Source organism: Bufo gargarizans, chromosome 5 (genome assembly GCF_014858855.1).
Source record: "Bufo gargarizans isolate SCDJY-AF-19 chromosome 5, ASM1485885v1, whole genome shotgun sequence".
Taxonomy (NCBI): Eukaryota; Metazoa; Chordata; class Amphibia; order Anura; family Bufonidae; genus Bufo; species Bufo gargarizans.
The window spans coordinates 215,729,536-215,756,466 of record NC_058084.1 but is presented as its reverse complement, the minus strand read 5'-3'; the positions used below and the strand labels follow the sequence as shown (position 1 = coordinate 215,756,466).

Genomic DNA, 26,931 nt, shown 5'->3' with positions numbered 1-26,931 from the left:
CAAGTAAAGAAACATTTGAACTTCATCTAAAGGTCTGGACATCATTTCTTCTGCAAAATTCCTCTATTACTCCTACTATCACTACACTCAAATATATTGCAAGTGAGCCAGAAGCCAGGAGTCTGGTACGAGACACCGTGACACAATTATCACTATCCTACAGAGACATTATAGGTCATTACACCACTCTGGCATTCCTAATCTGGGCCGTGCATTATAAGACCTTGGAAGGGCCCTGGGATAATACAATTGGCGTCACAAACAAATTCAGGATATATTATTCACCTCACCCGGCCACTGCACTAAAAGTGTTCCTGGTCACTGCATATGTAAGGGTTAAAATTTCTTCCACTTAATAAAGAAAAAAGAAATTAATCAGAAATCTGGTGTGTTATGCTTTCCATTGCTGGGAGGGGCTGTCATATGTGTACAAGTTTTGCTATGTCGTCCTATGAAAACTGTTTACGCCCCTACCATATCCTGTTTCCAAAGCTTCGGAAAACAGTTTATATTGTTACTATGTCCACCCTTCTTTAAACTGTAAGCTCACTCTTACAAAATCAACCTTCAGTAATTAAAATAAATATTTTCCAAAAACTGCTCGTATAATGCCTTGTTCACACTGGCAGCACGGCTACCATTTTTACAGGTGCCACAATCAATATGAAAGAACTACAGTGTATTTCTATTATGATCAATCTTATAAGGGATTCTGATGGACCCATTAAAGCTCAAAGCTCCCCAAGAGGACATTTCTTTAGGATTCCCTTAGTATTGAACATGTTATAAAATGACTTCAAATAATTTAACTAAACTTCTTCATGACAAATCCTCAACTCAATCATAACATCTTAGGCACTGATTAGAACTTGTCATTCCCCTAATACTTCGTTATCTGATCTTGGAAGTTCTGGGTATCAGCAGAATTTTGAATGCAGCTCCTAATATCTCCTAATAAATTGGTTGTATCTTTCGCCAGTGGCCTTTTTACTTAGACTAACGTAAAATGGCAGAATACAGAAGCAGCGCACATGCTAAACTCACCGTTCCATACAGATGCATGAGATCTCTATTATGATCAGTTAAACCTCCACCGATCAGATGCTTAGGGGATATGGGGATGTGAACTGTGAATACGATGATATGTTGCCATTGCCCCTTCAAGCTTTTGGTTATTGCTGCATATGACAGATATTCTGTGGATTATCTGCAGCAGAATTACAGTATGTGCGGAACATCTGCAGAATGTTACAATGGATGAGATTTCAAAAAACTTTCGCAAATTAATGTACACATTGCTTGACCTGTGGTGTAGATTATACATTTTTGCAAAGTTTAATATGCAGAAGGTAAAATCCTCTACAAAACCACAGCATTTCATGCTATGATTTTCTCAACAAAATGTCCACCAGTCTTTTTAATTTATATTTTAAAGGAGCTGTGGATCTTTGGGAGGGGGAAGTTGGAGCTCCTTGCTCCTTTCCTCCCAGCTTCAGCTGCTCCACTGTTCTCCCAGGATGTAAACTTCCATTTTGACCTGCGTCACTTCTTGAAGCAAGGCGAGCAGGTCACCACGGCAGCCAGTGATTGGCTGCAGAGGCTTCAAAATGGGATTTTACATGTTGGGAGATCAGTGAAGCAGCAAAGGCCAGGGAGAGAATGTTTGCCATAACCACCACATAAAGGGGTGTTCACCTTTCCTACAGATCCCCCACTGTGGTAATCATACTTATCTTATCCCCGCTGCTGGGTCCTGAATCCAATCGGTGCCCCACCGGCTCTGCTCTGCAGTTTTCACCCATGTGTCACGTAAACCCAGTGACATGAAGCATGTGTGACACGTCACTGTTGTGGCCAGTCATTGTAAACCAGTGTCAAACTTGATTCTGCCATGGGGAGAGACCCGAAACCTAAACAGACTGCAACTGGAACCCACCAACGAAGATCAGGACTGATTACTGCTGTGGGTCTTGGCCTCTCTGTGGGGTCTGTAAAAAAGGTCTCCAGGGTTGAAGATTCCCTTTAAACTACAATGTACATTGGAATTCAGACAAGTCATGCCATTTGCAGAAACTGGCACAACATAGGTTGTTCTTACACCAGATTTTATCCACAATAACCTGTTTTGCTTCAACGGTCTAAGACAATTTTTTGTGTTGAAACTAAATGATCCAAAATGTACTGCTTTTTCTTTTATTACTGACTGACTCTCATATCAGTGTATTTTTTAACAGCAAATGCCACCTGTACCACCACGCACACACACAGTTTCTTAAAAGCCTTATAAAGATCACACGTTCAAACTTAAGTTCTCTTTTGCCTTTCAATTCTACAAACCAAAATTATAATTGGCAACAATGGCAAGTAATTAGAGCCATGATGCATTAAATTCATCTGTGAACAGCCTTGAAATCTTACAATGCTGAGTTTTCTGTAACCATCCTGCATTATTTTTTAATGTGTTGCACAACGTTACTATGGAGATATATGACTTGTTTCTTACACACTTCCCAAAGGCCAATTTGAATCTCCAAGGTGGAACGAGATATCCCTTGCACTTAATGACTGCTCAGCTATCCCCCAAAGTCAATACCTGCTTATCAGGTGCTCCCCTACGGCAATCTGGAGGACCCCATATACACTACAATCTACAATTCCAATTCCAAAATAGTTGGGACACTGTGTGAAATCTAAATAAATGTATTCCCCAGACTATAAGATGCATCTGACCTTAAAAAGCACCCCAGGTTTAGACAAAAGGAAATACATTTTTTTTGTAATTTAAAGTTTAATGAAGTGGAGGGGTCAATGTCACTAACTCTAATAGTCTATGGTAGAGGCGTTTAATAGTTTACTGTCAGATGCTGTTTATACTAGTGTGTCATCTTTTGACTATTGAAACAATGGTGCATGTGGTCACATGATAGGAGTATCAACATTACAATAAACTTCACACGTTACCCACTATGTAGTCCTCTTCTTACTAGTCTCACTACTCCCACTGATGACATCATCAGAGGTCTTTTAGCTATGCTAAGTCACAGCTTTCATGTATTTCCCTGATGCCTGGGGATCTTCAGCATGAGGAGGGCTGTGTTTCTTACAGTTCTCTCCATGTGCTGAACAATCTTCATCTCCTGCCTGCACTGATTACATAGATCTGTGTCGAAAAGAGAGAGTGTAGTGTGCAGGAGCGCACCTTTCTCACCGATCTAGTGTGCTGAGGAAGGAGTCAGGGGTATCTAGCACTGCTGGACCACACTGACTGCAGACTATAAGATGCAAAACTTTTAAAGAAGATCTTGTCCTGCTACAGAGTCTACAAAGTGAGCACTAACGCATCTCAAAAAAGTTGGAAGATGGGCAACAAAATGCTAGAAAAATGACACTAATAAAAAAAAACTGCTGAGGAGCAATTTGCAATTAAGTCTCAGGACTGCTCAAGACAAAGCTTATTTAAAATGGACTGAGGCAAAATGGCAAACTGTTCTGTGGTCAGGTAAATAAAAAAAATCTAAATTCTTTTTGGAAACCACAGACGCTGAGGGACCATCAAGCTTGTCTTCAAGCACACGGTTCAAAAGCCTGCATCTCACATGGTATGGAGTTGCATTAGTGCCTATGGCGAGGGCAACTTACACATTTGGAAAGCCACTATGAAAGCTGAACAGTATATAGAAGTTTTAGAATAATATATGCTCCCATCCAGGCCACATGTCTTTAAGTGCATGTTTAAAGGGATTCTGTCACCTCCCCTAAGCCAAAAAACGATTTTAAAGCAGCCATGAAGCACAGCTTACCTGGATTAGGCTGTGCTCTTTGATCTTGAAATCCGTCCAGCAGTTACTGCAAAAAAAGACTTTGATTGATATGTAAATGAGTCCTGAAGGTGCCCAGAGGGGCGTTTTTTTCTTCTTAGAGAGCCCAGTACCGCCCCTCTTTCAGTGCCCAGCCCGCCTTCCTTGTATTTTCTAACCGCCGCCCCCAGCCTGCCACAGCCTCTCCTCCCTCTCCTCCCCCTCCCTCACGCCGAACGAACTCTCGCACAGGCGCAGTACACACTGAGGGCTGCGCCTGTGCGATCAGCAGGAGACTGAGGGCAGCAGCTTCATCTTCGTCACTGGGCATGCGCCGAGCCCAGTGACGTCCGATGCTCGCTCTTCCCTCAGTCAGCAGGGAAGAGCGAGCATCGGACGTCACTGGGCTCGGCGCAGGACCAGTGACGAGGATGAAGCTGCTGCCCTCAGTCTCCTGCTGATCGCACAGGCGCAGCCCTCAGTGGGTACTGCGCCTGTGCGAGACTTCGTTCGGCGTGAGGGAGGGGGAGGAGAGGGAGGAGAGGCTGTGGCAGGCTGGGGGCGGCGGTTAGACAGTGCAAGGAAGGCGGGCTGGGCACTGTAAGAGGGGCGGTACTGGGCTCTCTAAGAGGAAGAAAACGCCCCTCTGGGCACATTCAGGACTAATTTACATATCAATCAAAGTCGTTTTTTGCAGTAACTGCTGGACGGATTTCAAGATCAAAGAGCACAGCCTAATCCAGGTAAGCTGTGCTTCATGGCTGCTTTAAAATCGTTTTTTGGCTTAGGGGAGGTGACAGAATCCCTTTAAGCAAAACAATGCCAAACCATATACTGCATCCATCACAACAGCATGACTTTGCAGAAGAACCCAGACCTTTCACCATTCACATTTGGCGAGGAAGACATGAGACAAAAAAATCCTGCAAAGAAGACCGAGGACTATTAAGCAGTTAGAATCCTACATCAGACAAGAATGGGACAACATTCCTTTACCAAATCTCCACTATGGCCTACTCACTTTCCAGAAATTTACAGACTGTTGTTAAAAAAGAAAGGATGCTACAAAATTGTAGACATGCCATTGTCCCAACTTTTTGGAACTGGGGTTGTATATCTTCATTGGTATATAATTTACAATACTGCATATTGTAGACTTTAAAGTATTTGCTACTACAGAAAACTCCTGACAGTATGATCTAAAAGGACATGTGGACAACGAATCTATGCATTACTGTACACCATTGTCCATTTATATTAGTAGGTACTAACACTAATTTCTCCTGTAGTGTAGCTCCTGTAAATGCTAAGAGTTTTAGCATTCTTGTAGGGGTTTTTAAGAACTCACAGGTTAAACTGTGCATTACACAGCTATTGCTGCAGCAAGGAGTCCACTGTGTTCATTTATGACCTTGCCCTCCAGCCACTGAATGACCGGTTCCTCTGTATGAATTATTATGGAGAAACATGTCAATAAGCAGCTGGAGGCCAAGGTCAAGCCTGCAAATCATGAGTGTATTGGACTCCTACTTCACAGTGGACTCCTTGTTGCCTGCGCACGGTAAAGTTTAACTTGTGAGTACTGAAAAAGTACTCCATGTCAAGTACTAAGTGACAGACCACTGAAATCCACAGAGAAGGCAGCATAAAGGACCATACAGGTTCCTTTAAGCAATTATATTCCTGAATAATTTGCATATAATGTTGTCATACAAGCGTTCCTTACATATTATTTCAGTGAATAAACCATATTAGGACCTTTATGTTTTGATGGCTTCTACTCTTCCAATGAAATTATAACAGTGTATTTGTTGACAGTTCTGGTTCCTTTTTGTTTTTGTTTCAACTACTAGTTCTGATAGTAGATATGACATTTATTTAAAGAAGGTGGTTTGGTGTCACATTCCCACAAAATTTCCAAATGTATACTGTCACCTATGGTACACACTTGTACTCTATTTGCTTAAGGATGTCTATTTTTAATCCTTTATTATATTTTCAATATACCCCTAATGCATTAGGAAAACATGTTCCACACATAATACTGTAGAGCAAGTGGCCTTGAGTCTTTATATCAGGTTTACAATAGTGTGCCTTTAGTCTGTGTATGTATGTGTGTTCGCTTTTTATATTATGATAGCTTCTACTCTTCCAATGAAATGCTGTGGAATTCCAATTATGGAGATACTCTTGTGGTTCTACTGAATTCTTACTCCTACTGATATCCATAGAGTTTGCTACTGTAGAACCATATGTGGTCTACACATTGCAAGTATTATACGGACCCTAATATGTAGCTTTAAATGGCCATCTGATATGGACCATATTGCTTTTTATCTTGAATGCTTCCAAGCTTTTCTATTTATAATGTAATACACTTAAGGGTTGGCCCACAGACACGTGTGAACTAGGTGTAGGATGGGTGATAATAGTATGATCATTGGGGGTCTCACTGCTGAGATCAGGAAGCGGAGTGTCCCCGAGTTCATATGTGAATGTGGTGGCTGTACACATGTATGACCACCACTCTAATCACTGTCTATAGGACTGGCGAGTACGGCTTTCTACATCAGTCCTATACACAATAAATGGGGCGGTGGGCATGCATATGCACTATCGCTCCATTCAAACAAGGGACTCAAGGACCCTTGTTCTCATGATCAGAGGGCTGATAAATATTGTTGGTGGACCAACCTCTTTAAAATGTTTCTAAACCATAATTTCACTGCAATTATAACTGTGTATTTTTTGACAGTTCTGGTTCCTTTTTGTTTTTGTTTTAACTACTAGTTCTGATAGTAGATATGACATTTATTTAAAGAAGGTGGTTTGGTGTCATATTCCCACAAAATTTCCAAATGTATACTGTCACCTATGGTACACACTTGTACTCTATTTGCCAATTTAAGGATGTCTATTTTTAATCCTTTATTATATTTTCAATATATGCCTAATGCATTAGGAAAACATGTTCCGCGCATAATACTGTAGAGCAAGTGGCCTTGAGTCTTTACATCAGGTTTACAATAGTGTGCCTTCAGTCTGTGTATGTATGTGTGTTCGCTTTTTATGTCTGAAAAGTGAGAATATTATTTGATGGTAAGGGCATTATTACGGTATTTCTATAATTTTTTTATAATGCATAAAACAAGAAAAGGATTTTTACAAAAATGTTTTACGTAACCAAAGAACACTCATGAGTTCTCCAAACCTAAAAAAATAGAACGATTAGAGACAACAAACTGTACGCTATGACGTAATCTTCTGGGAGATGTTTTCATGGACTGGTTGTTATAGATTACGCTGGTCCACTTCCTGCAGCCTGCATTATTACAGGATTTCTGGCAGGGAATTCACTCTGACAACAAGTGGCTGGCTTTTCCTGAGTACAGTTTAATATGGAAACAAAAGCGTAGATTGAACTTGTAAACATTGGAGAAATATTTGCCCAAAAAATTGCAGCAATGCCTTTGTGATCACACGCAATCTCACACATTGTTATATCACGCTGGTGATTTTCGGGCACATGTATTGAGCGCACAAAAGGACTCCAGCCGTCATTATTGTTGCGTAGCATTAAGGATGATGTCTCTTATGCCCCCTGGCACCGCTACACCATCTCGTTTAGAGAGAACATTTCATTTGTAGATCTTTAACCTGTCACTTGAAGTACATGGAGCACATGAAGATCACAGAGGGTAACATTGAAGCCATTCTTCAAGCTTCGGAGGAACGCTTATAACGAATATCATAGACAGTTAATGCCAAGTTGTCTTTATCAAATATCACATTCTTCTAAAGATCTCAATCTATTCCAATGAATGGCTGTAAATCACAGAGCATGAATCCTCTTTATGTAACAGCATGAAACAACACTGACTGGCATATTCTGAAAAGCCCAGATCTAAGTACAGCCAAATGAGCCTGAACATTAATCTATGCATGCTCCTGGTAATCTAGTCACTTAAAGTAAAGCCCATTTACACGTCTACCCTTCTGCTTGTGACAATAATGACTTATTTCAAGAAGATCCTTATATAACATAGCGAATGTCTGACAGGCAATCATACAGCCTGGGAAGCAGCAGGCAGTAGTCAGGGTGACACCTCTACAAGGGTATAATGAGACCTCAGAAATCGGAACAAGCAGGCAATTTAAATAGAGGTTTGACAGTGGATGCCAACACAATTAAACCAACATGAATAGCTCAGAGTATGCAAGGCAGGTGGAAGTGCCCGGGTGGTGGAATCAAACTTTAGATTATCTCAAAAGAGTGTTTAATCCAAGAGTAACTGCCTATCAATGCAGAACACAGCGGCGATGATCTGTTTACCCAATGACTAGAAAGACATGGTCCGGAAAATATTTCAGAGCAACAGATCAAGCTAATAAATGGCAGGCAAAGGATATGGCACTGCTATCTAGCTATCTTAGTTCATATAATACATATATATAATATGTACATACTCATTAGGCAACAACCATCTCCTTATGGACCTTACAATACACATGGGACACTGCTATTTAAAATGGCAGGTGACAGATAGTAAATATATTCTATATTTAAAAGTATACACACAAACATCATATATGGACAGAAATATAAGCATATAATACACTCTGGAAGCACTACAGATCCATATGACAAGCACATGGCATTTAATACATACACACAAACATATCAGCTACAAATAATGTACACAAGCCCTTCTTAGCATAGTACTTTTTAGGAAAACTTCCCAAAGTTCCTCATCACGCTATTGTGCCACACACCTAGGATAAGGTATCATTTGCAATGCTTTACCAAGGATTTCTTAAGGTTATTTTTTTTTTCCCTTAAGGTTTTCTCTGGTTTATCCTCTAGTCCTGCTTCTGGCAGCACTAATATATAAAGCTGAAAACATATGCTGGGTACTGTAAAGCAGACAGACAAAGAACTAAGCAGCAATCATAACAGCACTGTAAAGCAGAACATAAAAATGATAATGATAAAGTTCTTACCTATGGTAAAGCTGAAGCCATCAATGCTGAAAGTGGCACTCCTGCATTTTTTAAATCCCTCTTTTCGGCTGCTGGGCTCGGTCATTGTCCCCACTTAGTAATTAGTTGCAATGGCTCTTCCTCTTGTAACAGCAGAGATTCAGTGCTGGCTATTAGTAGTCCTGCCTGTGGCAGTACTTACACCCCACTTCACACATCTCCTAATGCAGAGACAGCAGTGACTGTGAGAAAAGCACCCAACACTATCTCCTCCCACTGAGACTGTCACTGCCATGCTACCGACATGTAACAAGTGCTAAGGGACACACAGAGAATCACACCTAATGAGTCCTGAGTGGGCACAATGGTGTCACCGTTATTGTGTCTGCCACTGCATTTATGGCCACTTTTATCGCTGTTAGTAAAATTATAACTGGACTTCAGCTTGTATCAACAGCATCCATCAGTTATCTGCAGGTTAGAGAGGTTGTCTCATTTCAGCAAATGGCCTTTATGTAGAGAAAGTTAATACAAGACACTTACTAATGTATTGTGATTGTCCATGTTGATTCCTTTCTCCATCACATTATACACTGCTCGTTTTCAGGGGTTGCAGCCACCGCTGCAGAGCAGATTCTAAGTAGCCAGGACAGGAGTAGGGATGAGCGAACCCGAACTGTATAGTTCGGGTTCGTACCGAATTTTGGGGTGTCCGTGACACGGACCCAAACCCGGACATTTTCGTAAAAGTCCGGGTTCGGTGTTCGTCGCTTTCTTGGCGCTTTTTGAAAGGCTGCAATGCAGCCAATCAACAAGCGTCATACTACTTGCCCCAAGAGGCCGTCACAGCCATGCCTACTATTGGCATGGCTGTGATTGGCCAGTGCAGCATGTGACCCAGCCTCTATTTAAGCTGGAGTCACGTAGCGCCGCACGTCACTCTGCTCTGATCAGTATAGGGAGAGGTTGCAGCTGCGACGTTAGGGCGAGATTAGGCAGTGATTAACTCCTCCAAAAGACTTCATTCAGAGATCGATCTGCAGCTGTGGATGATTGAACTGCTGATATTCAATTGCTCACTGTTTTTAGGCTGCCCAGAGCGTTTTTCCGTCACTTTTTTCTGGGGTGATCGGCGGCCAATTTGTGTCTTGTGGTGCGCCAGCACAAGCTGCCACCAAGTGCATTTAACCCTCAATAGTGTGGTTGTTTTTTGGCTATATCCTACATCAGGGTGAAGCTGTCACACCAAGTGCATTTAACCATCAATAGTGTGGTTATTTTTTGGCCATATACTACATCAGGGGCAAGCTGTCACCAAGTGCATTTAACCCTCAATAGTGTGGTTGTTTTTTGGCTATATCCTACATCAGAGTCAAGCTGTCACACCAAGTGCATTTAACCATCAATAGTGTGGTTATTTTTTGGCCATATACTACATCAGGGGCAAGCTGTCACCAAATGCATTTAACCCTCAATAGTGTGGTTGTTTTTTGGCTATATCCTACATCAGGGTCAAGCTGTCACACCAAGTGCATTTAACCCTCAGTAGTGTGGTTATTTTTTGGCCATATCCCAGTCTAATTCTGACTGTAAACGTATACCTGTCACCCAGCGCCTAAATAATAGGCCTCAAATTTATATTCATCCAAATCTGTCATAATTGCTGTAGCTGGTCAAGTTATTTAGTGTCCGTCAAAGCACAGTTTTTGTTCTGGGTTGAAAAACAATTCCCAATTTTGCAATTTCCTAATTTAGTGGTTTCTGCTGTATCAGACCTACATTAAATATATCCCTAAAAGGGTATATAAGATTCAAGGTGCACATAGGGTCATTCTCAATAACTTCACACACACGCTACTGTGCATATCCCAGTCTAATTCTGTCTGTAACCGTATACCTGTCACCTAGCGCCTAAATAATAGGCCTCAAATTTATAGTCAGCTAAATCTGTGGTTATTGCTGTAGCTGGTCAAGTTATTTAGTGTCCGTCAAAGCACAGTTTTTGTTCTGGGTTGAAATACAATTCCCAATTTAGCAATTCTCTAAAATAGTGGTTTCTGCTGTATCAGGCCTACTTTAAATTTATCCCTAAAAGGGTATATTAGATTCAAAGTGCAGATAGGGTCATTCTCAATAACTTCACACACACACTACTGTGCATATCCCAGTCTAATTCTGTCTGTAAACGTATACCTGTCACCCAGTGCCTAAATAATAGGCCTCAAATTTATAGTCATCCAAATCTGTCGTTATTGCTGTAGCTGGTCAAGTTATTTAGTGTCCGTCAAAGCACAGTTTTCGTTCTGGGTTGAAATACAATTCCCAATTTAGCAATTCTCTAAATTAGTGGTTTCTGCTGTATCAGGCCTACTTTAAATGTATCCCTAAAAGGGTATATTAGATTCAAGGTGCAGATAGGGTCATTCTCAAAAACTTCACACACACGCTACTGTGCATATTCGAGTCTAATTCTGTCTGTAAACATATACCTGTCACCCAGCGCCTAAATAATAGGCCTCAAATTTATAGTCAGCTAAATCTGTGGTTATTGCTGTAGCTGGGCAAGTTATTTAGTGTCCGTCAAAGCACAGTTTTTGTTCTGGGTTGAAATACAATTCCCAATTTAGCAATTCTCTAAATTAGTGGTTTCTGCTGTATCAGACCTCCTTTAAATATATCCCTAAAAAGGGTATATAAGATTCAAGGTGCACATAGGGTCATTCTCAATGACTTCACACACACGCTACTGTGCATAGCCCAGTCTAATTCTGTCTGTAAACGTATACCTGTCACCCAGCGCCTAAATAATAGGCCTCAAATTTATAGTCATCCAAATCTGTCGTTATTGCTGTAGCTGGTCAAGTTATTTAGTGTCCGTCAAAGCACAGTTTTGTTCTGGGTTGAAATGCAATTCCCAATTTAGCAATTCTCTAAAAATAATAAAAAAGATTTTTACAAGAAACCACTAAATTAGTGGTTTCTGCTGTATCAGGCCTACTTTAAATTTATCCCTAAAAGGGTATATTAGATTCAAGGTGCAGATAGGGTCATTCTCAATAACTTCACACACACGCTACTGTGCATATCCCAATCTAATTCTGTCTGTAAACGTATACCTGTCACCCAGCGCCTAAATAATAGGCCTCAAATTTATAGTCAGCTAAATCTGTGGTTACTGCTGTGCCTGTATTAGTGTAATACGGTACCTAAATAGATAGCCAGATAGTGTTAGGTGTCTTTAAAAAAAGGCCTGAATTTGAATTCAATACATTGGGCCAAATAATATTTTTGTTGTTGTGGTGAACGATAACAATGAGGAAAACATCTAGTAAAGGACGCGGACGCGGACATGGTCGTGGTGGTGTTAGTGGACCCTCTGGTGCTGGGAGAGGACGTGGCCGTTCTGCCACAGCCACACGTCCTAGTGTACCAACTACCTCAGGTCCCAGTAGCCGCCATAATTTACAGCGATATTTGGTGGGGCCCAATGTCGTTCTAAGGATGGTAAGGCCTGAGCAGGTACAGGCATTAGTCAATTGGGTGGCCGACAGTGGATCCAGCACGTTCACATTATCTCCCACCCAGTCTTCTGCAGAAAGCGCACAGATGGCGCCTGAAAACCAAGCCCATCAGTCTGTCACATCACCCCCATGCATACCAGGGAAACTGTCTGAGCCTCAAGTTATGCAGCAGTCTCTTATGCTGTTTGAAGACTCCGCTGGCAGGATTTCCCAAGGGCATCCACCTAGCCCTTCCCCAGCGGTGAAAGACATAGAATGCACTGACGCACAACCACTTATGTTTTCTGATGATGAGGATATGGGAATACCACCTCAGCATGTCTCTGATGATGACGAAACACAGGTGCCAACTGCTGCGTCTTTCTGCAGTGTGCAGACTGAACAGGAGGTCAGGGATCAAGACTGGGTGGAAGACGATGCAGGGGACGATGAGGTCCTAGACCCCACATGGAATGAAGGTCGTGCCACTGACTTTCACAGTTCGGAGGAAGAGGCAGTGGTGAGACCGAGCCAACAGCGTAGCAAAAGAGGGAGCATTGGGCAAAAGCAGAACACCCGCCGCCAAGAGACTCCGCCTGCTACTGACCGCCGCCATCTGGGACCGAGCACCCCAAAGGTAGCTTCAAGGAGTTCCCTGGCATGGCACTTCTTCAAACAATGTGCTGACAACAAGACCCGAGTGGTTTGCACGCTGTGCCATCAGAGCCTGAAGCGAGGCATTAACGTTCTGAACCTTAGCACAACCTGCATGACCAGGCACCTGCATGTAAAGCATGAACTGCAGTGGAGTAAACACCTTAAAAACAAGGAAGTCACTCAGGCTCCCCCGGCTACCTCTTCTGCTGCTGCCGCCTCAGCCTCTTCTGCTGCTGCCGCCTCGGCCTCTTCCTCCGCCTCTGGAGAAACGTTGGCACCTGCCGCCCAGCAAACAGGGGATGTACCACCAACACCACCACCTCCGTCACCAAGCATCTCAACCAAGTCACACGGCAGCGTTCAGCTCTCCATCTCACAAACATTTGAGAGAAAGCGTAAATTCCCACCTAGACACCCTCGATCCCTGGCCCTGAATGCCAGCATTTCTAAACTACTGGCCTATGAAATGCTGTCATTCAGGCTGGTGGACACAGACAGCTTCAAACAGCTCATGTCGCTTGCTGTCCCACAGTATGTTGTTCCCAGCCGGCACTACTTCTCCAAGAGAGCCGTGCCTTCCCTGCACAACTAAGTATCCGATAAAATCAAGTGTGCACTGCGCAACGCCATCTGTGGCAAGGTCCATCTAACCACAGATACGTGGACAAGTAAGCACGGCCAGGGACGCTATATCTCCCTAACTGCACACTGGGTAAATGTAGTGGCAGCTGGGCCCCAGGCGGAGAGCTGTTTGGCGCACGTCCTTCCGCCGCCAAGGATCACAGGGCAACATTCTTTGCCTCCTGTTGCCACCTCCTCCTACTCCGCTTCCTCCTCCTCTTCTTCCACCTGCTCATCCAGTCAGCCACACACCTTCACCACCAACTTCAGCACAGCCCGGGGTAAACATCAGCGGGCCATTCTGAAACTCATATGTTTGGGGGACAGGCCCCACACCGCACAGGAGTTGTGGCGGGGTATAGAACAACAGACCGACGAGTGGTTGCTGCCGGTGAGCCTCAAGCCCGGCCTGGTGGTGTGCGATAATGGGCGAAATCTCGTTGCAGCTCTGGGACTAGCCGGTTTGACGCACATCCCTTGCTTGGCGCATGTGCTGAATTTGGTGGTGCAGAAGTTCATTCACAACTACCCCGACATGTCAGAGCTGCTGCATAAAGTGCGGGCCGTCTGTTCGCGCTTCCAGCGTTCACATCCTGCCGGTGCTCGCCTGTCTGCGCTACAGCATAACTTCGGCCTTCCCGCTCACCGCCTCATATGCGACGTGCCCACCAGGTGGAAATCCACCTTGCACATGCTGGACAGACTGTGCGAGCAGCAGCAGGCCATAGTGGAGTTTCAGCTGCAGCACGCACGGGTCAGTCGCACTGCGGAACAGCACCACTTCACCACCAATGACTGGGCCTCCATGCGAGACCTGTTTGCCCTGTTGCGCTGTTTCGAGTACTCCACCAACATGGCCAGTGGCGATGGCGCTGTTATCAGCGTGACAATACCACTTCTATGTCTCCTTGAGAAAACACTTAGGGCGATGATGGAAGAGGAGGTGGCCCAGGAGGAGGAAGAGGGGTCATTTTTAGCACTTTCAGGCCAGTCTCTTCGAAGTGACTCAGAGGGAGTTTTTTGCAACAGCAAAGGCCAGGTACAAATGTGGCCAGCCAGGGCCCACTACTGGAGGACGAGGAGGACGAGGAGGATGAGGATGAGGAGGAGGTGGAGGAGGATGAGGATGAAGCATGGTCACAGCGGGGTGGCACCCAACGCAGCTCGGGCCCATCACTGGTGCGTGGCTGGGGGGAAACGCAGGACGATGACGATACGCCTCCCACAGAGGACAGCTTGTCCTTATCCCTGGGCAGCCTGGCACACATGAGCGACTACATGCTGCAGTGCCTGCGCAACGACAGCAGAGTTGCCCACATTTTAACGTGTGCGGACTACTGGGTTGCCACCCTGCTGGATCCACGGTACAAAGACAATGTGCCCACCTTACTTCCTGCACTGGAGCGTGATAGGAAGATGCGGGAGTACAAGTGCACGTTGGTAGACGCGCTACTGAGAGCATTCCCAAATGTCACAGGGGAACAAGTGGAAGCCCAAGGCCAAGGCAGAGGAGGAGCAAGAGATTGCCAACGCAGCTGTGTCACGGCCAGCTCCTCTGAGGGCAGGGTTAGCATGGCAGAGATGTGGAAAAGTTTTGTCAACACGCCACAGCTAACTGCACCACCACCTGATACGTAACGTGTTAGCAGGAGGCAACATTTCACTAACATGGTGGAACAGTACGTGTGCACACCCCTCCACGTACTGACTGATGGTTCGGCCCCATTCAACTTCTGGGTCTCTAAATTGTCCACGTGGCCAGAGCTAGCCTTTTATGCCTTGGAGGTGCTGGCCTGCCCGGCGGCCAGAGTTTTGCCTGAATGTGTATTCAGCACGGCAGGGGGCGTCATTACCGACAAACGCAGCCGCCTGTCTACAGCCAATGTGGACAAGCTGACGTTCATAAAAATGAACCAGGCATGGATCCCACAAGACCTGTCCTTCCCTTGTGCAGATTAGACATTAACTACCTCCCCTTAACCATATATTATTGTACTCCAGGGCACTTCCTCATTCAATCCTATTTGTATTTTCATTTTACCATTATATTGCGAGGCAACCCAAAGTTGAATGAACCTCTCCTCTGTCTGGGTGCCGGGGCCTAAATATATGCCAATGGACTGTTCCAATGTTGGGTGACGTGAAGCCTGATTCTCTGCTATGACATGCAGACTGATTCTCTGCTGACATGAAGCCAGATTCTCTGTTACGGGACCTCTCTCCTCTGCCTGGGTGCCTGGGCCTAAATATATGACAATGGACTGTTACAGTGGTGTCTGACGTGAAGCCTGATTCTCTGCTATGACATGCAAACTGATTATCTGCTGACATGAAGCCAGATTCTCTGTTACGGGACCTCTCTCCTCTGCCTGGGTGCCTGGGCCTAAATATATGCCAATGGACTGTTCCAATGTTGGGTGACGTGAAGCCTGATTCTCTGCTATGACATGCAGACTGATTCTCTGCTGACATGATGCCAGATTCTCTGTTACGGGACCTCTCTCCTCTGCCTGGGTGCCTGGGCCTAAATATATGACAATGGACTGTTACAGTGGTGGCTGATGTGAAGCCTGATTCTCTGCTATGACATGCAGACTTATTCGCTGCTGACATGAAGCCAGATTCTCTGTTATGGGACCTCTCTCCTCTGCCTGGGTGCCTGGGCCTAAATATATGACAATGGACTGTTACAGTGGTGGCTGACGTGAAGCCTGATTCTCTGCTATGACATGCAAACTGATTCTCTGGTGACATGAAGCCAGATTCTCTGTTACGGGACCTCTCTCCTCTGCCTGGGTGCCTGGGCCTAAATATATGACAATGGACTGTTACAGTGGTGGCTGACGTGAAGCCTGATTCTCTGCTATGACATGCAGACTGATTCTCTGCTGACATGAAGCCAGATTCTCTGTTAAGGGACCTCTCTCCTCTGCCTGGATGCCTGGGACTAAATATCTGACAATGGACTGTTACAGTGGTGGGTGACGTGAAGCCAGATTCTCTGCTATGGGACCTCTCTCCAATTGATATTGGTTAATTTTTTTTTTTTTATTCATTTCCCTATCCACATTTGTTTGCAGGGGATTTACCTACATGTTGCTGCCTTTTGCAGCCCTCTAGCTCTTTCCTGGGCTGTCTTACAGCCTTTTTAGTGCCGAAAAGTTCGGGTCCCCATTGACTTCAATGGGGTTCGGGTTCAGGACGAAGTTCGGGTTGGGTTCGGATCCCGAACCCGAACATTTCCGGGAAGTTCGGCCGAACTTCTCGAACCCGAACATCCAGGTGTTCTCTCAACTCTAGACAGGAGCTGCTGTGTATGCGTGATCCCATGGTCTCAGCCGGCGCCTTTTCCTACAGTGTGCAAGCACAGCCACTGCTGATGGATTGCAGGGTGGTCGTAACCGTTGAAAATAAGCATTATATAATGATATGGAAAAAATAATTTAGCCAGCAAAGGAAGCATTATGGACAATTACTATACGTTAGTAAGTGACTTGTATTAACTTTCACTAGATGATACATGTGTAATACCCCACAGTGGTATTACCATTCCTACACCCTGCAACTATCTCTAATGGGCTAACCATAATGTCATCTGTGTATTTATTCCAGGTCCTCTTACACTGTGCATGCTCTGCTATGTAACAGTTTTTGTTGTATTACATGTTATATGCCTGGTTCACCAGCAGGTGGCTGGGTGTATGACAGAGAGAGCTTTAGATAGAATGGAACTTACCATTCTATTCTCCCCCTTTTGGGCCTAATGGACCAGTCCCGGTTTCCTAACAAGTGAGGAGCCACAGGAACTTTTCAGACAGTCTTAGTCTAGTCTTAGTCTGTCTAGAGTTGAAGAGAGGAGTTGGAGAGGAAAATCGCCCTGACTCCTTACAGATTTACAGACACAGTATTGCAAGGGGGTCAAAAGCCAAAGGCAGCCCACTCCAATAGTAACAGAATGGCCCTGAAGTCCAGCAACCAGACTAAAGCCAAGTTTAGCACAGCAGGGAGAGAAAGCAGAATATTCAAGTTTGCATGACAGTTCATGCCAAATCCTGCTGGAGCCAAGGCAAACACCACTTCTTGTACAGATGCAAGTTGATCCAAGTAAAGGTGTTGAACTTGATAAGTCTGGACTTAACTATTTCTGCACCTCCACCATTACTCTCACTATTTATTGCTATAAAGCCTAACCCTTGGGAGCGATGGTATCCAGGTAGGAGTATCATGACACACACAGAAAACTGATGCTGCCGCACCATATGCAGCGTTCCACTCAGGAACCCGTGGGAACTGCAAAATAGCTTAAAACGGCATTATCCTATTGCATGTCATTTTTGTACTATTTTCGTATCCCTGTTCATAGGCTGGCTAGGTGTAATTTATACATCCCACCACTAGATGGGGATAGTACTTAGGTTATATAAATACTTAGGTCAGGAGTAGTGTGGGAAGTTCAAAACAGTCTGGAAGATTAGGTTAGAGAGTAGCAGAGGCAGTGGTTACTCTGGGGCTATATACCACAGATTAGTGGGTGAAGCCAAATGCAAAAATGAGGTAGAGCCAAGGTATGAGGCGCAGGAGAGCGTTTTCCTCCTGTGACCTTCTTAGATCCCAGAACCTACAACCAGAGGATAGCGTTTTCGTCCCTGGAAGAAGTTAACCAAGCTAAAGAGAGACATCAGTGATAACAGCCATAACTAAAGGCTTAATGGGCACCTTTGCACATGGTGGAGGACAATCTAGCTACAGGCAGCCTCACCATACTTTGAAGAATACAGATTAGCTACCTGTTCAAGGGCTTGGAAGTCACAGAAACGAGAAAGACTAAGCATAGTGTTGCCCCTGCGGTAATGGCTGGCTGCATATCTTTTCTTGGCGTCACAAACAGGATATTAACCCTTGTGCCATATTTGAGAGACTGTTGCATGTGAATAAGCCCCTTTACTTGAGTGAGAGACTTTTGCTTATTGTGCACTGTATTTGGCTACAGAACTGTTTAAACTGTTTGAAAATTGCATTGAAGTGCTATATTAGTCCCCAGCATAAAAATCGTAGTGTTAAAAGTGAGAAAAGCAGACATTTGTCTGTCACTAAAACGGCTTGCTGTCATTGAATAGACTGTTTCTATACACTTAAGATGTCCACCGGAGCTCTTGGTTGAAAAAAACAAGAACTGTGCCATCACTGTGGACAAGTTAGCGACACGCCCTGAAGAGCGGGAAAACGTAGTGCCGCCCATTTATGCAAAATTGTCTAGTCAAACCCATCCTACCTTTACTGTGTTGACTCTGAGAGACCGAACCCTGTATGCAAACGCAGCGCCGCCTCCTCTGCCCTATGAAAAGTTCTGCCGCAGAACAGAATGGGTGGAACCATGTGTGGAATATCGATGTGCTCACCTATTGGATGTTGTGACAAAGACAAAGCCTTTTGTGTGTCGCCAAACCTCCAAACCCAATTAGAGTACTGACCAGTGTTGTTCCGGACACCTGGTTCCCTGTGACCGCCCCTTGTATGGTGGATAATGGTTGCATCGCTCCTGTCACTCAGACAGACCTGGGAGGCGGGCCTAGCACTCAGGAAGAGCGTGACGTGCGTGCACATGTTAAAAAGAGAGATGCTGATTGCTGTATGGAGAGAAGAGTGTATTGCCGAAGCAGCATGGCAGAAAAGCAAGTGAGCTCTGCACCAGAGATTGAATCCGGACGGGACCCTTTCACTGCTCCGACATGGACCCCTACGCATATGACTCCAGAGCTGCAGGTTCGTGTACAAGACTTGTGGGACCGCCACTGGAGGAAACGTAGTGTGGACTGCAACACTGAATCGGCGGATTACAGTGCAGGTCAGTGCGCAGTCGCGATGCCGCGACACTAGCCTCCAAAGTATGCCGAAAGGTCCGGTCTGGTTGCTGATGCCCCCGCCATAGCGTGGCCCACTACTGAACAGACAGCACTTTGGGCTAAGTTGTCCACGGAGATTAAGTTAGCTCGACTCCCGTGCACCCATGCTTGTAAGAAATATAACGAGGGCAGGGGCGGGCTGGGCCGGGGGGCAGGGAGGCAATTGCCCCCCAGGCCGCCCTAAATAAACGGCCGCTGGGCCGCCGGGCCGCCGGGCCGCCGGTCTAAAAAAAAAATAAAATATTTTTTTTATTCTTCAGGGCCGCACCGCCGATCACCACAGGCGGCGCGGCCCTGGATGTCATTGCGGCCGTGCTGTGGGGCAGGGGAGGGAGAGGCGTGTCCCTCCCCTGTTCTTCTGATAGGCTGCAGGCACTAATGCCTGCAGCCTATCAGAGGCCGGCTCAGGCAGCGCGATGACGTCATTATCATCGCGACGCCTGAGCCGGCAGCACACACACACAGCAGGGACACAGGCCGGCATCGCTGCTGATGGAGGTAAGTATTTTATTTATTTTTTCTTCTTTGCGGGGGGCTGGCACTATGGGGGGGGAGATCTGGCACTATGGGGGGAGATATGGCACTATGAGGAGGAAATCTGGCACTATGGGGGGCACTATAGGGGGAGCTGGCACTATGGGGGGCACTATAGGGGGAGCTGGCACTATGGGGGGCACTATAGGGGGAGCTGGCACTATGGGGGCACTATAGGGGGAGCTGGCACTATGGGGGGCACTATAGGGGGAGCTGGCACTATGGGGGGCACTATAGGGGGAGCTGGCACTATGGGGGGAGCTGGCACTATGGGGGGCACTATAGGGGGAGCTGGCACTATGGGGGCACTATAGGGGGAGCTGGCACTATGGGGGCACTATAGGGGGAGCTGGCACTATGGGGGGCACTATAGGGGGAGCTGGCACTATGGGGGGCACTATAGGGGAGCTGGCACTATGGGGGGCACTATAGGGGGAGCTGGCACTATGGGGGGCACTATAGGGGGAGCTGGCACTATGGGGGGCACTATAGGGGAGCTGGCACTATGGGGGGCACTATAGGGGGAGCTGGCACTATGGGGGGCACTATAGGGGGAGCTGGCACTATGGGGGGCACTATAGGGGGAGCTGGCACTATGAGGGGGCTATAGGGGGAGCTGGCACTATGGGGGGGCACTATAGGGGGAGCTGGCACTATGGGGGGCACTACAGGGGGAGCTGGCACTATGGGGGGCACTGTAGGGGGAGCTGGAACTATGGGGGGACTATAGGGGGAGCTGGCACTATGGGGGAACTATAGGGGGGCTGGCACTATGGGGGGACTATAGGGGGAGCTGGCACTATGGGGGGGACTATAGGGGGAGCTGGCACTATGGGGGGGACTATAGGGGGGACTATAGGGGGAGCTGGCACTATGGGGGGACTATAGGGGGAGCTGGCACTATGGGGGGCACTATAGGGGGAGCTGGCACTATGGGGGGACTATAGGGGGAGCTGGCACTATGGGGGGAGGGCTGGCACTATTGGAGGAGCTGGCACTGTGGGGGCATTTCTTACTGGCACATTATGGGGGGGCACCATGGGGGAGAGGAGCACTATGGGGGTAACTGGGGGCTCTAAAGGGGCTTTTTTTTAATTATTGGCACATTCTGGGGGGGCACTATAGGGGAGAGCAGCACTATGGGGCATCTGGTGCTACTATAGGGGCATTATTTGGGGGCACTATGGGGAAGTGGGGGATCTAAAGGGGCCTTTTGTATTGGAACATTATGGGGGGCACTATGGCATTTGGTGGCACTAAGGGGGCATTTTTTACTGGTACATTGTCGGGGAGAGGAGCACTATAGGGGCATCTGCTGGGGGCACTAAGGGGCATTTTTTTACTGGCATATTATGGGGACACTATGGGGAAGGGGGAGAGGAGCAGTATGAGGGCATTTACTGGGGCACTATATAGGGGTATTTTATACTGGCATACATTTTGGGGACATTAGCTCAACTGCGGGCACTAAGCGGGGGTATTTCATGTACTGTCATATTATAGGGAAAATTAGTACTACTAGGGGGTATTATGGGGAGCTTTACTACTACTAGGGGCTATGAAGAACATGATTACTAGGGCACTATAGGGGCATTATTACTACTAAGTGTGCTCTGGCAGAGAATTATTTCTATTGGTGGGATTTTGGGGAGCACTGTTACTTTGGGGGCACCCTGGCATAGTATCAGCTTAGCACAATTATTTTTGGGGGACATTATCTTTATACTATTAGTGTCTGGGCGCAATTATTTTTTAGAGCACTGTGTGCCAATAATTGTTTAAGGGGGCACTATCTGTGTGGTAGTAGTATTTCCAGGCGGACTGTTTCTGCAGTATAGTATTGGGGGCATAGCGGGTACAGTATTGGGGGCACTATCTGTGTGGTAGTAGTATTTCCAGGGGGACTGTTTCTGCAGTATAGTATTGGGGGCATAGCGGGTACAGTATTGGGGGCACTATCTGTGTGGTAGTAGTATTTCCAGGGGGACTGTTTCTGCAGTATAGTATTGGGGGTGGCAGGAAACTAATGTCTGTTTCTCAATCTCTGCAGAGAAGGGAGATGGCAGAAAAATCATCATGGCGGTCTGGTCTGAATGGAGAAGATGAGGAAAGAGAACGTCTACAACAAAGGTGACATCACTGGATGTAAGAGGTATGTGGCGCTATGTAGGAGAAGAGATGTTCCGGCTCCTCCACCTGACATCTGCAGAAGGAGGATTCAGAACTGGGTGAGGATGACGAAAGGGGGCAGCAGGCCACGGGCGGGTGGCAGATGGTGGGGGGAACCACAGGCCTTGAGCAGGATCAGGGTAGGGAGGAGAGCGGAGGAGCTTCCTGGCTGTAGCTTGTTACATATATATATTGTCCGTATGATGTGTAGAGACAGGCCGCAACTATAGAATGTCAGCTGTAAAGTGTGTGTTGGGAGGGCCTATTATATGTAGGAGGGGCTTTTAATGATGGGCGGGGCTAAAAATGGGCCACTTGACTAGATTTGCCCCCCAGGACTAAGGCTGCCAGTCCTCCCCTGAACGAGGGTCTAACTCGTAAATTACTAGAGGAACCTGTAAAGGACTTCCCGGTTCCAGTACGGAAATTGGGCCGAGTTCTTCACTTCTGCAAACAACAGGGATTTGGATTTATCCACGATATGGAGACCAATTGTGACTATTATGTAAATCGCCAGTCTGTGAAGAGGAAGGAGCTCCCTGCTTGGCTACATAGCCTATATGTTAATGAGGTGGTTGAGTTCACCCCTGCAGAGGGTACACGTGGACATTATGCTACCGCAGTACTTCGGCCACGACAGCCCACGGAGACCCAGGAGCTTGACAAAGACTCTGAGTCTGAGGAGAATCTAGAGCAGGAACCTTCTACCGCCCCGGTGCGGCCTGCTGCAAAGTATGTGCCACCTAGTACTCAGAACCAATACGCCACTGGTTTTGCAGGTAACAATATTCTATGGCATCCCGCAATTGTTACCAAAGACCCTGTCAGTAAACCTAGACCCCAGAGGGAAAGGGTTAGAAGAAGAAGAAGGCCCGAGCCACAAAGTCTCAGTACAGCTGCAGAGGGCTTTGCAGTTCTATTTCAACAACTAGCTGTACAACAACATCAGGGATTCACTATCCCAACTTATGAAGAGAAACCAGCAAATTCTTCATCAATGAAAGATCCACCAGAGGAATCCAACCCTGTAACCAGGATTGACCCTGCGAGTGGGCTGGGTTACAACATAAAGAAAGGACAGCCCCTATCTTTGTAAAGGTGAAAAAGGAACTAAAATTGCCATTTACACCTAAACAGCAGATAAGGGAGGGACAACCGGAAGGATCTTCCCCTGATTTCTGGGATTCTGGAAGTCCAATCCCTACGGATGTGTCATCTTCTTCAGATCCCTACAATTAAAGTAGGCCGTTACTAAACCTTTATATGGAGCAGGAGCTGCTATTTGTTTGAGAGGACTTCTCTTATTGTTTTTCTTTTAAGCCTCTCTCTGTGTTCTATTTGCAAGGACTCCATCAAGGACTCCACCTGAGTCCAGAAGAAAATTTTGCACTTCATTTATGTGTTTTATCCTGTTTCACCCCTTTATACCCCATTTTCAGGTTATCAAGGGACTATGTTGACGTAACGTTTAAAGTATACTACCGAGAAAGACTTTTCTGTGCTCATCATTTTTATACACAAATTTTTGCACTTTAAAAAGTTTTGATACATGTTTTATATCCCATTTTAGGTATGGACTTTAACTTTAAACCCGTATCATGGACTTTACTGCCCTTACGTGAGATCATTTGTGGCCGTAACACATCTACCACGAGAAATAAAAAGTGTATGTGATATATTTTATATATTTGCCTAGACTGTATTTTTGTGCATAACCCTTTATTTACAGGAGGTTATTGAAGAGTCATGATAATACATTGCAATGTTTATATTCATATGTGCAACTTTGGTGGTGTGTATTTGGTGTATTTCAGGACACGGCTTAGAGATCCACAGCTTCCAATATTACCAACGTCGAGGTCGACTTATATTTTACCATGGGGGTATGCAGCGTCCCACTCAGGAACCCATGGGAACTGCAAAATAGCTTAAAACTGCATTATCCTATTGCATGTCATTTTTGTACTATAACACCTGTTGTATCCCTGTTCATAGGCTGGCTAGGTGTAATTTATACATCCCACCACTAGATGGGGATAGTAATTAGGTTATATAAATACTTAGGTCAGACCTAGTGTGGGAAGTTCAGAACAGTCTGGAAGATTAAGTTAGAGAGTAGCAGAGTCAGTGGTTACTCTGGGGCTACCTACCACAGATTAGTGGGTGAAGCCAAATGCTGAAATGAGGTAGAGCCAATGTATGAGGCGCAGGAGAGCGTTTTCCTCCTGTGACCTTCTTAGATCCCAGAACCTACAACCAGAGGATAGCGTTTTTGTCCCTGGAAGAAGTTAACCAAGCTAAAGAGAGACATCAGTGATAACAGCCATTACTAAAGGTTTAATGGGTACCTTTGCACATGGTGGAGGACAATCTAGCTACAGACAGCCTCACCATACTTTGAAGAATACAGATTAGCTACCTGTTCAAGGGCTTGGAAGTCACAGAAACGAGAAGGACTAAGCATACCAAATAAGTATTACAGGCAACCTCACTAAATAGCTCTGGTTTACTAGGGACCTGAAGCAAAGTCACCTACCAGAACTACTTCTACAGAACCTTCAAGCTAAGCTAAACCCAGCCAAACCTATTAACAATGGATCAACAGAATTCCTCCAAATTGAAAAAGACTGTATTCTGTCTGATATATATGCCGCAACTGGAACCAACATCAGTAAAAGTTGTGAGTTGTATCCTACCACTGTCTACTTCATTCTTATCATTGGTTGTACCACCATTAACGGTACTGGCGTCACGACAAATACCATTAAGTGACTCAGCCGCAACAAGCACGCTAAGCACCCCTGACATCAAGGGCATCTCAACTTCCATCTTGGCTGATGCTTCCCTACCACAGAGCGTGCCCCTGAGGATTTTGTGCTGTCTTTCTCAACACTGTGCTGCCAGCCCAGGGAGGCTTTCTGCTAACCGTGAGTAAACTGATGAACTGTGTTGTTATTTGGCCCCTTATCGGCCCACCGTGCACCTCACGTGTTGTCCCTGCGGTACAGGCTGGCTGCACATACGACTCAGCATTCTTGTAAACCTGGGACACGATTGGCCCTGGGGGCAGCACATTGCAATTGGCATCATGAACAGGATTCAAATGCTTCTGTGCCTTACTATTGAAGGCACCCCATCTGTAAAACCCCCTACAAGAGATTTTATGGAATCTACTTACTGCTGGAGAGTGTGAATCTGCATCAATTCTGCTGCCGTTGCCCATAGCAACATGCACTTAATTTGCAGTCTAGCTTACATTGACCGCTCTAGTCTAGTACAAGGTATCACAAACTATGTCTTCCAGCGAAGACAGTACCCTTCTGGACTGTGGTGACCCACCACCACTAGTGCCCCTAACTAAAGCCATAACGAAGTCAGAGAAGGACCGCCCTATGGCCATTGTCATTGCCACCAGGGACTTTCAACTGCTGCAACAACAACGAAGAAGACTTCCACTCCATCCGTTAAGGAGCAGCGGGCCATATTCCAGGCGAAGTTTACCACAGTTGCCCCTGACTACTGGAGTAGCAGGACCACAAAAGAGCAAGTACATGGCCATTATCACAGCCACTATAGAAATCGCCGTGCCTACTACTACAGCTGTACAGCCTGAGCCCACCAAACAGGAGCACCACCCTGAGGTGTGCGGGAACAAGGAGGAGTCCACTGATACTGCTCCATGCACTCTGGAACCAACACCTAATCCAGGCTCCTTGCTATGAAAGACTAAGGGCCGTTTCACACGAGCGGATGCCGTGCGTGGCATCCGCTCCGTGAAAGAGTGCCAAGACCCGCTGCAGACTGCAGAGGCACGGAGCAGTAACATGACTGTTAATGCTCCGTGCCTCTCTGTGATCTCTTTACTACGAAATCACAGTGACAACTGTGATTTCGTAGTAAAGAGATCACAGAGAGGCACGGAGCATTAACAGTCATGTTACTGCTCCGTGCCTCTGCAGTCTGCAGCGGGTCTTGGCACTCTTTCACGGAGCGGATGCCACGCACGGCATCCGCTCGTGTGAAACGGCCCTAAGGGTCCATCCTTCACAGTTATCCGGAGAATCTGTCACCTACCAGGAAAAGCTAACAACTTACAAAGTTACAAAGGATCCTCCAGAGGAGGGTGATCCTGCAGTTCCAAGTTATGCCACAGAAGGCCACCAAGAAATGGCAGATGAAACTTCTGCTGGAGTTGCAGCTGCAGAGAGCACCAGAGCTAGCAGTGACAGCAATGAGGATGTGCAGCTTAAAGAAGGACTTTTGCGCTCTCAACTATGGGACCCAGGAGGAAGACTTTCAGCCCCTCCTATAAGTGACTCTGTGCCAAAACCATCCATTGGACTACTGGAGCCACAACATGGACTGCTTTTGAAGGGTGAGAAAATTGTTGGTCTTTTCTGTTTTGTTGCCCTATTTTACCTCTTCCCAAGAAGAGCAGGGATTGTTAGGACTCCATCCATCAACCAAAAAACTATCCCCAGGTTGCATATGAAGCGGACGCCTCCCCCCAGGGCCCTTTAGGAAGAAAAAAAGAGTACTTGTTTTTCGTGACGCCAGTTGCAGTGAAGAAACAAGGGCACATGGCCCCTTTTAGTGATACTGAGGATGGTACCAATGTGTAGGAATGCCAGAGTGGTGTAGGGTAGCCTATAATGTCCCTTAATGTTGATGCACGTGTCACGGTGCTTCTACCTGATACGTGGACCCTAGGCATTGGCTCTGCAACAAATTAAAAGGGGGGTTGTTATGAAGGGGATATAGAAATAAATT

The 26,931-nt window shown here is 46.0% G+C and overlaps 1 protein-coding gene across 3 annotated transcripts in view; it reads right to left on the bottom strand.

The window, feature by feature from the left end:
- Positions 1-26,931, bottom strand: part of PDE1C (phosphodiesterase 1C) — a 1,393,842-nt gene that overhangs the window by 1,140,648 nt on the left and 226,263 nt on the right. For 2 of the 3 annotated variants that reach the window (XM_044293925.1, XM_044293928.1), the window contains exon 1: positions 8,799-8,973. The exons of the other annotated variant lie outside the window; for it this stretch is intronic. In XM_044293925.1, coding sequence (XP_044149860.1) covers positions 8,799-8,883 — 85 coding nt within the window. In that variant the 5' untranslated portion in view covers positions 8,884-8,973. Of the gene's footprint in view, positions 1-8,798; positions 8,974-26,931 lie in introns of those variants that run through there. 3 annotated transcript variants of the gene reach the window in all.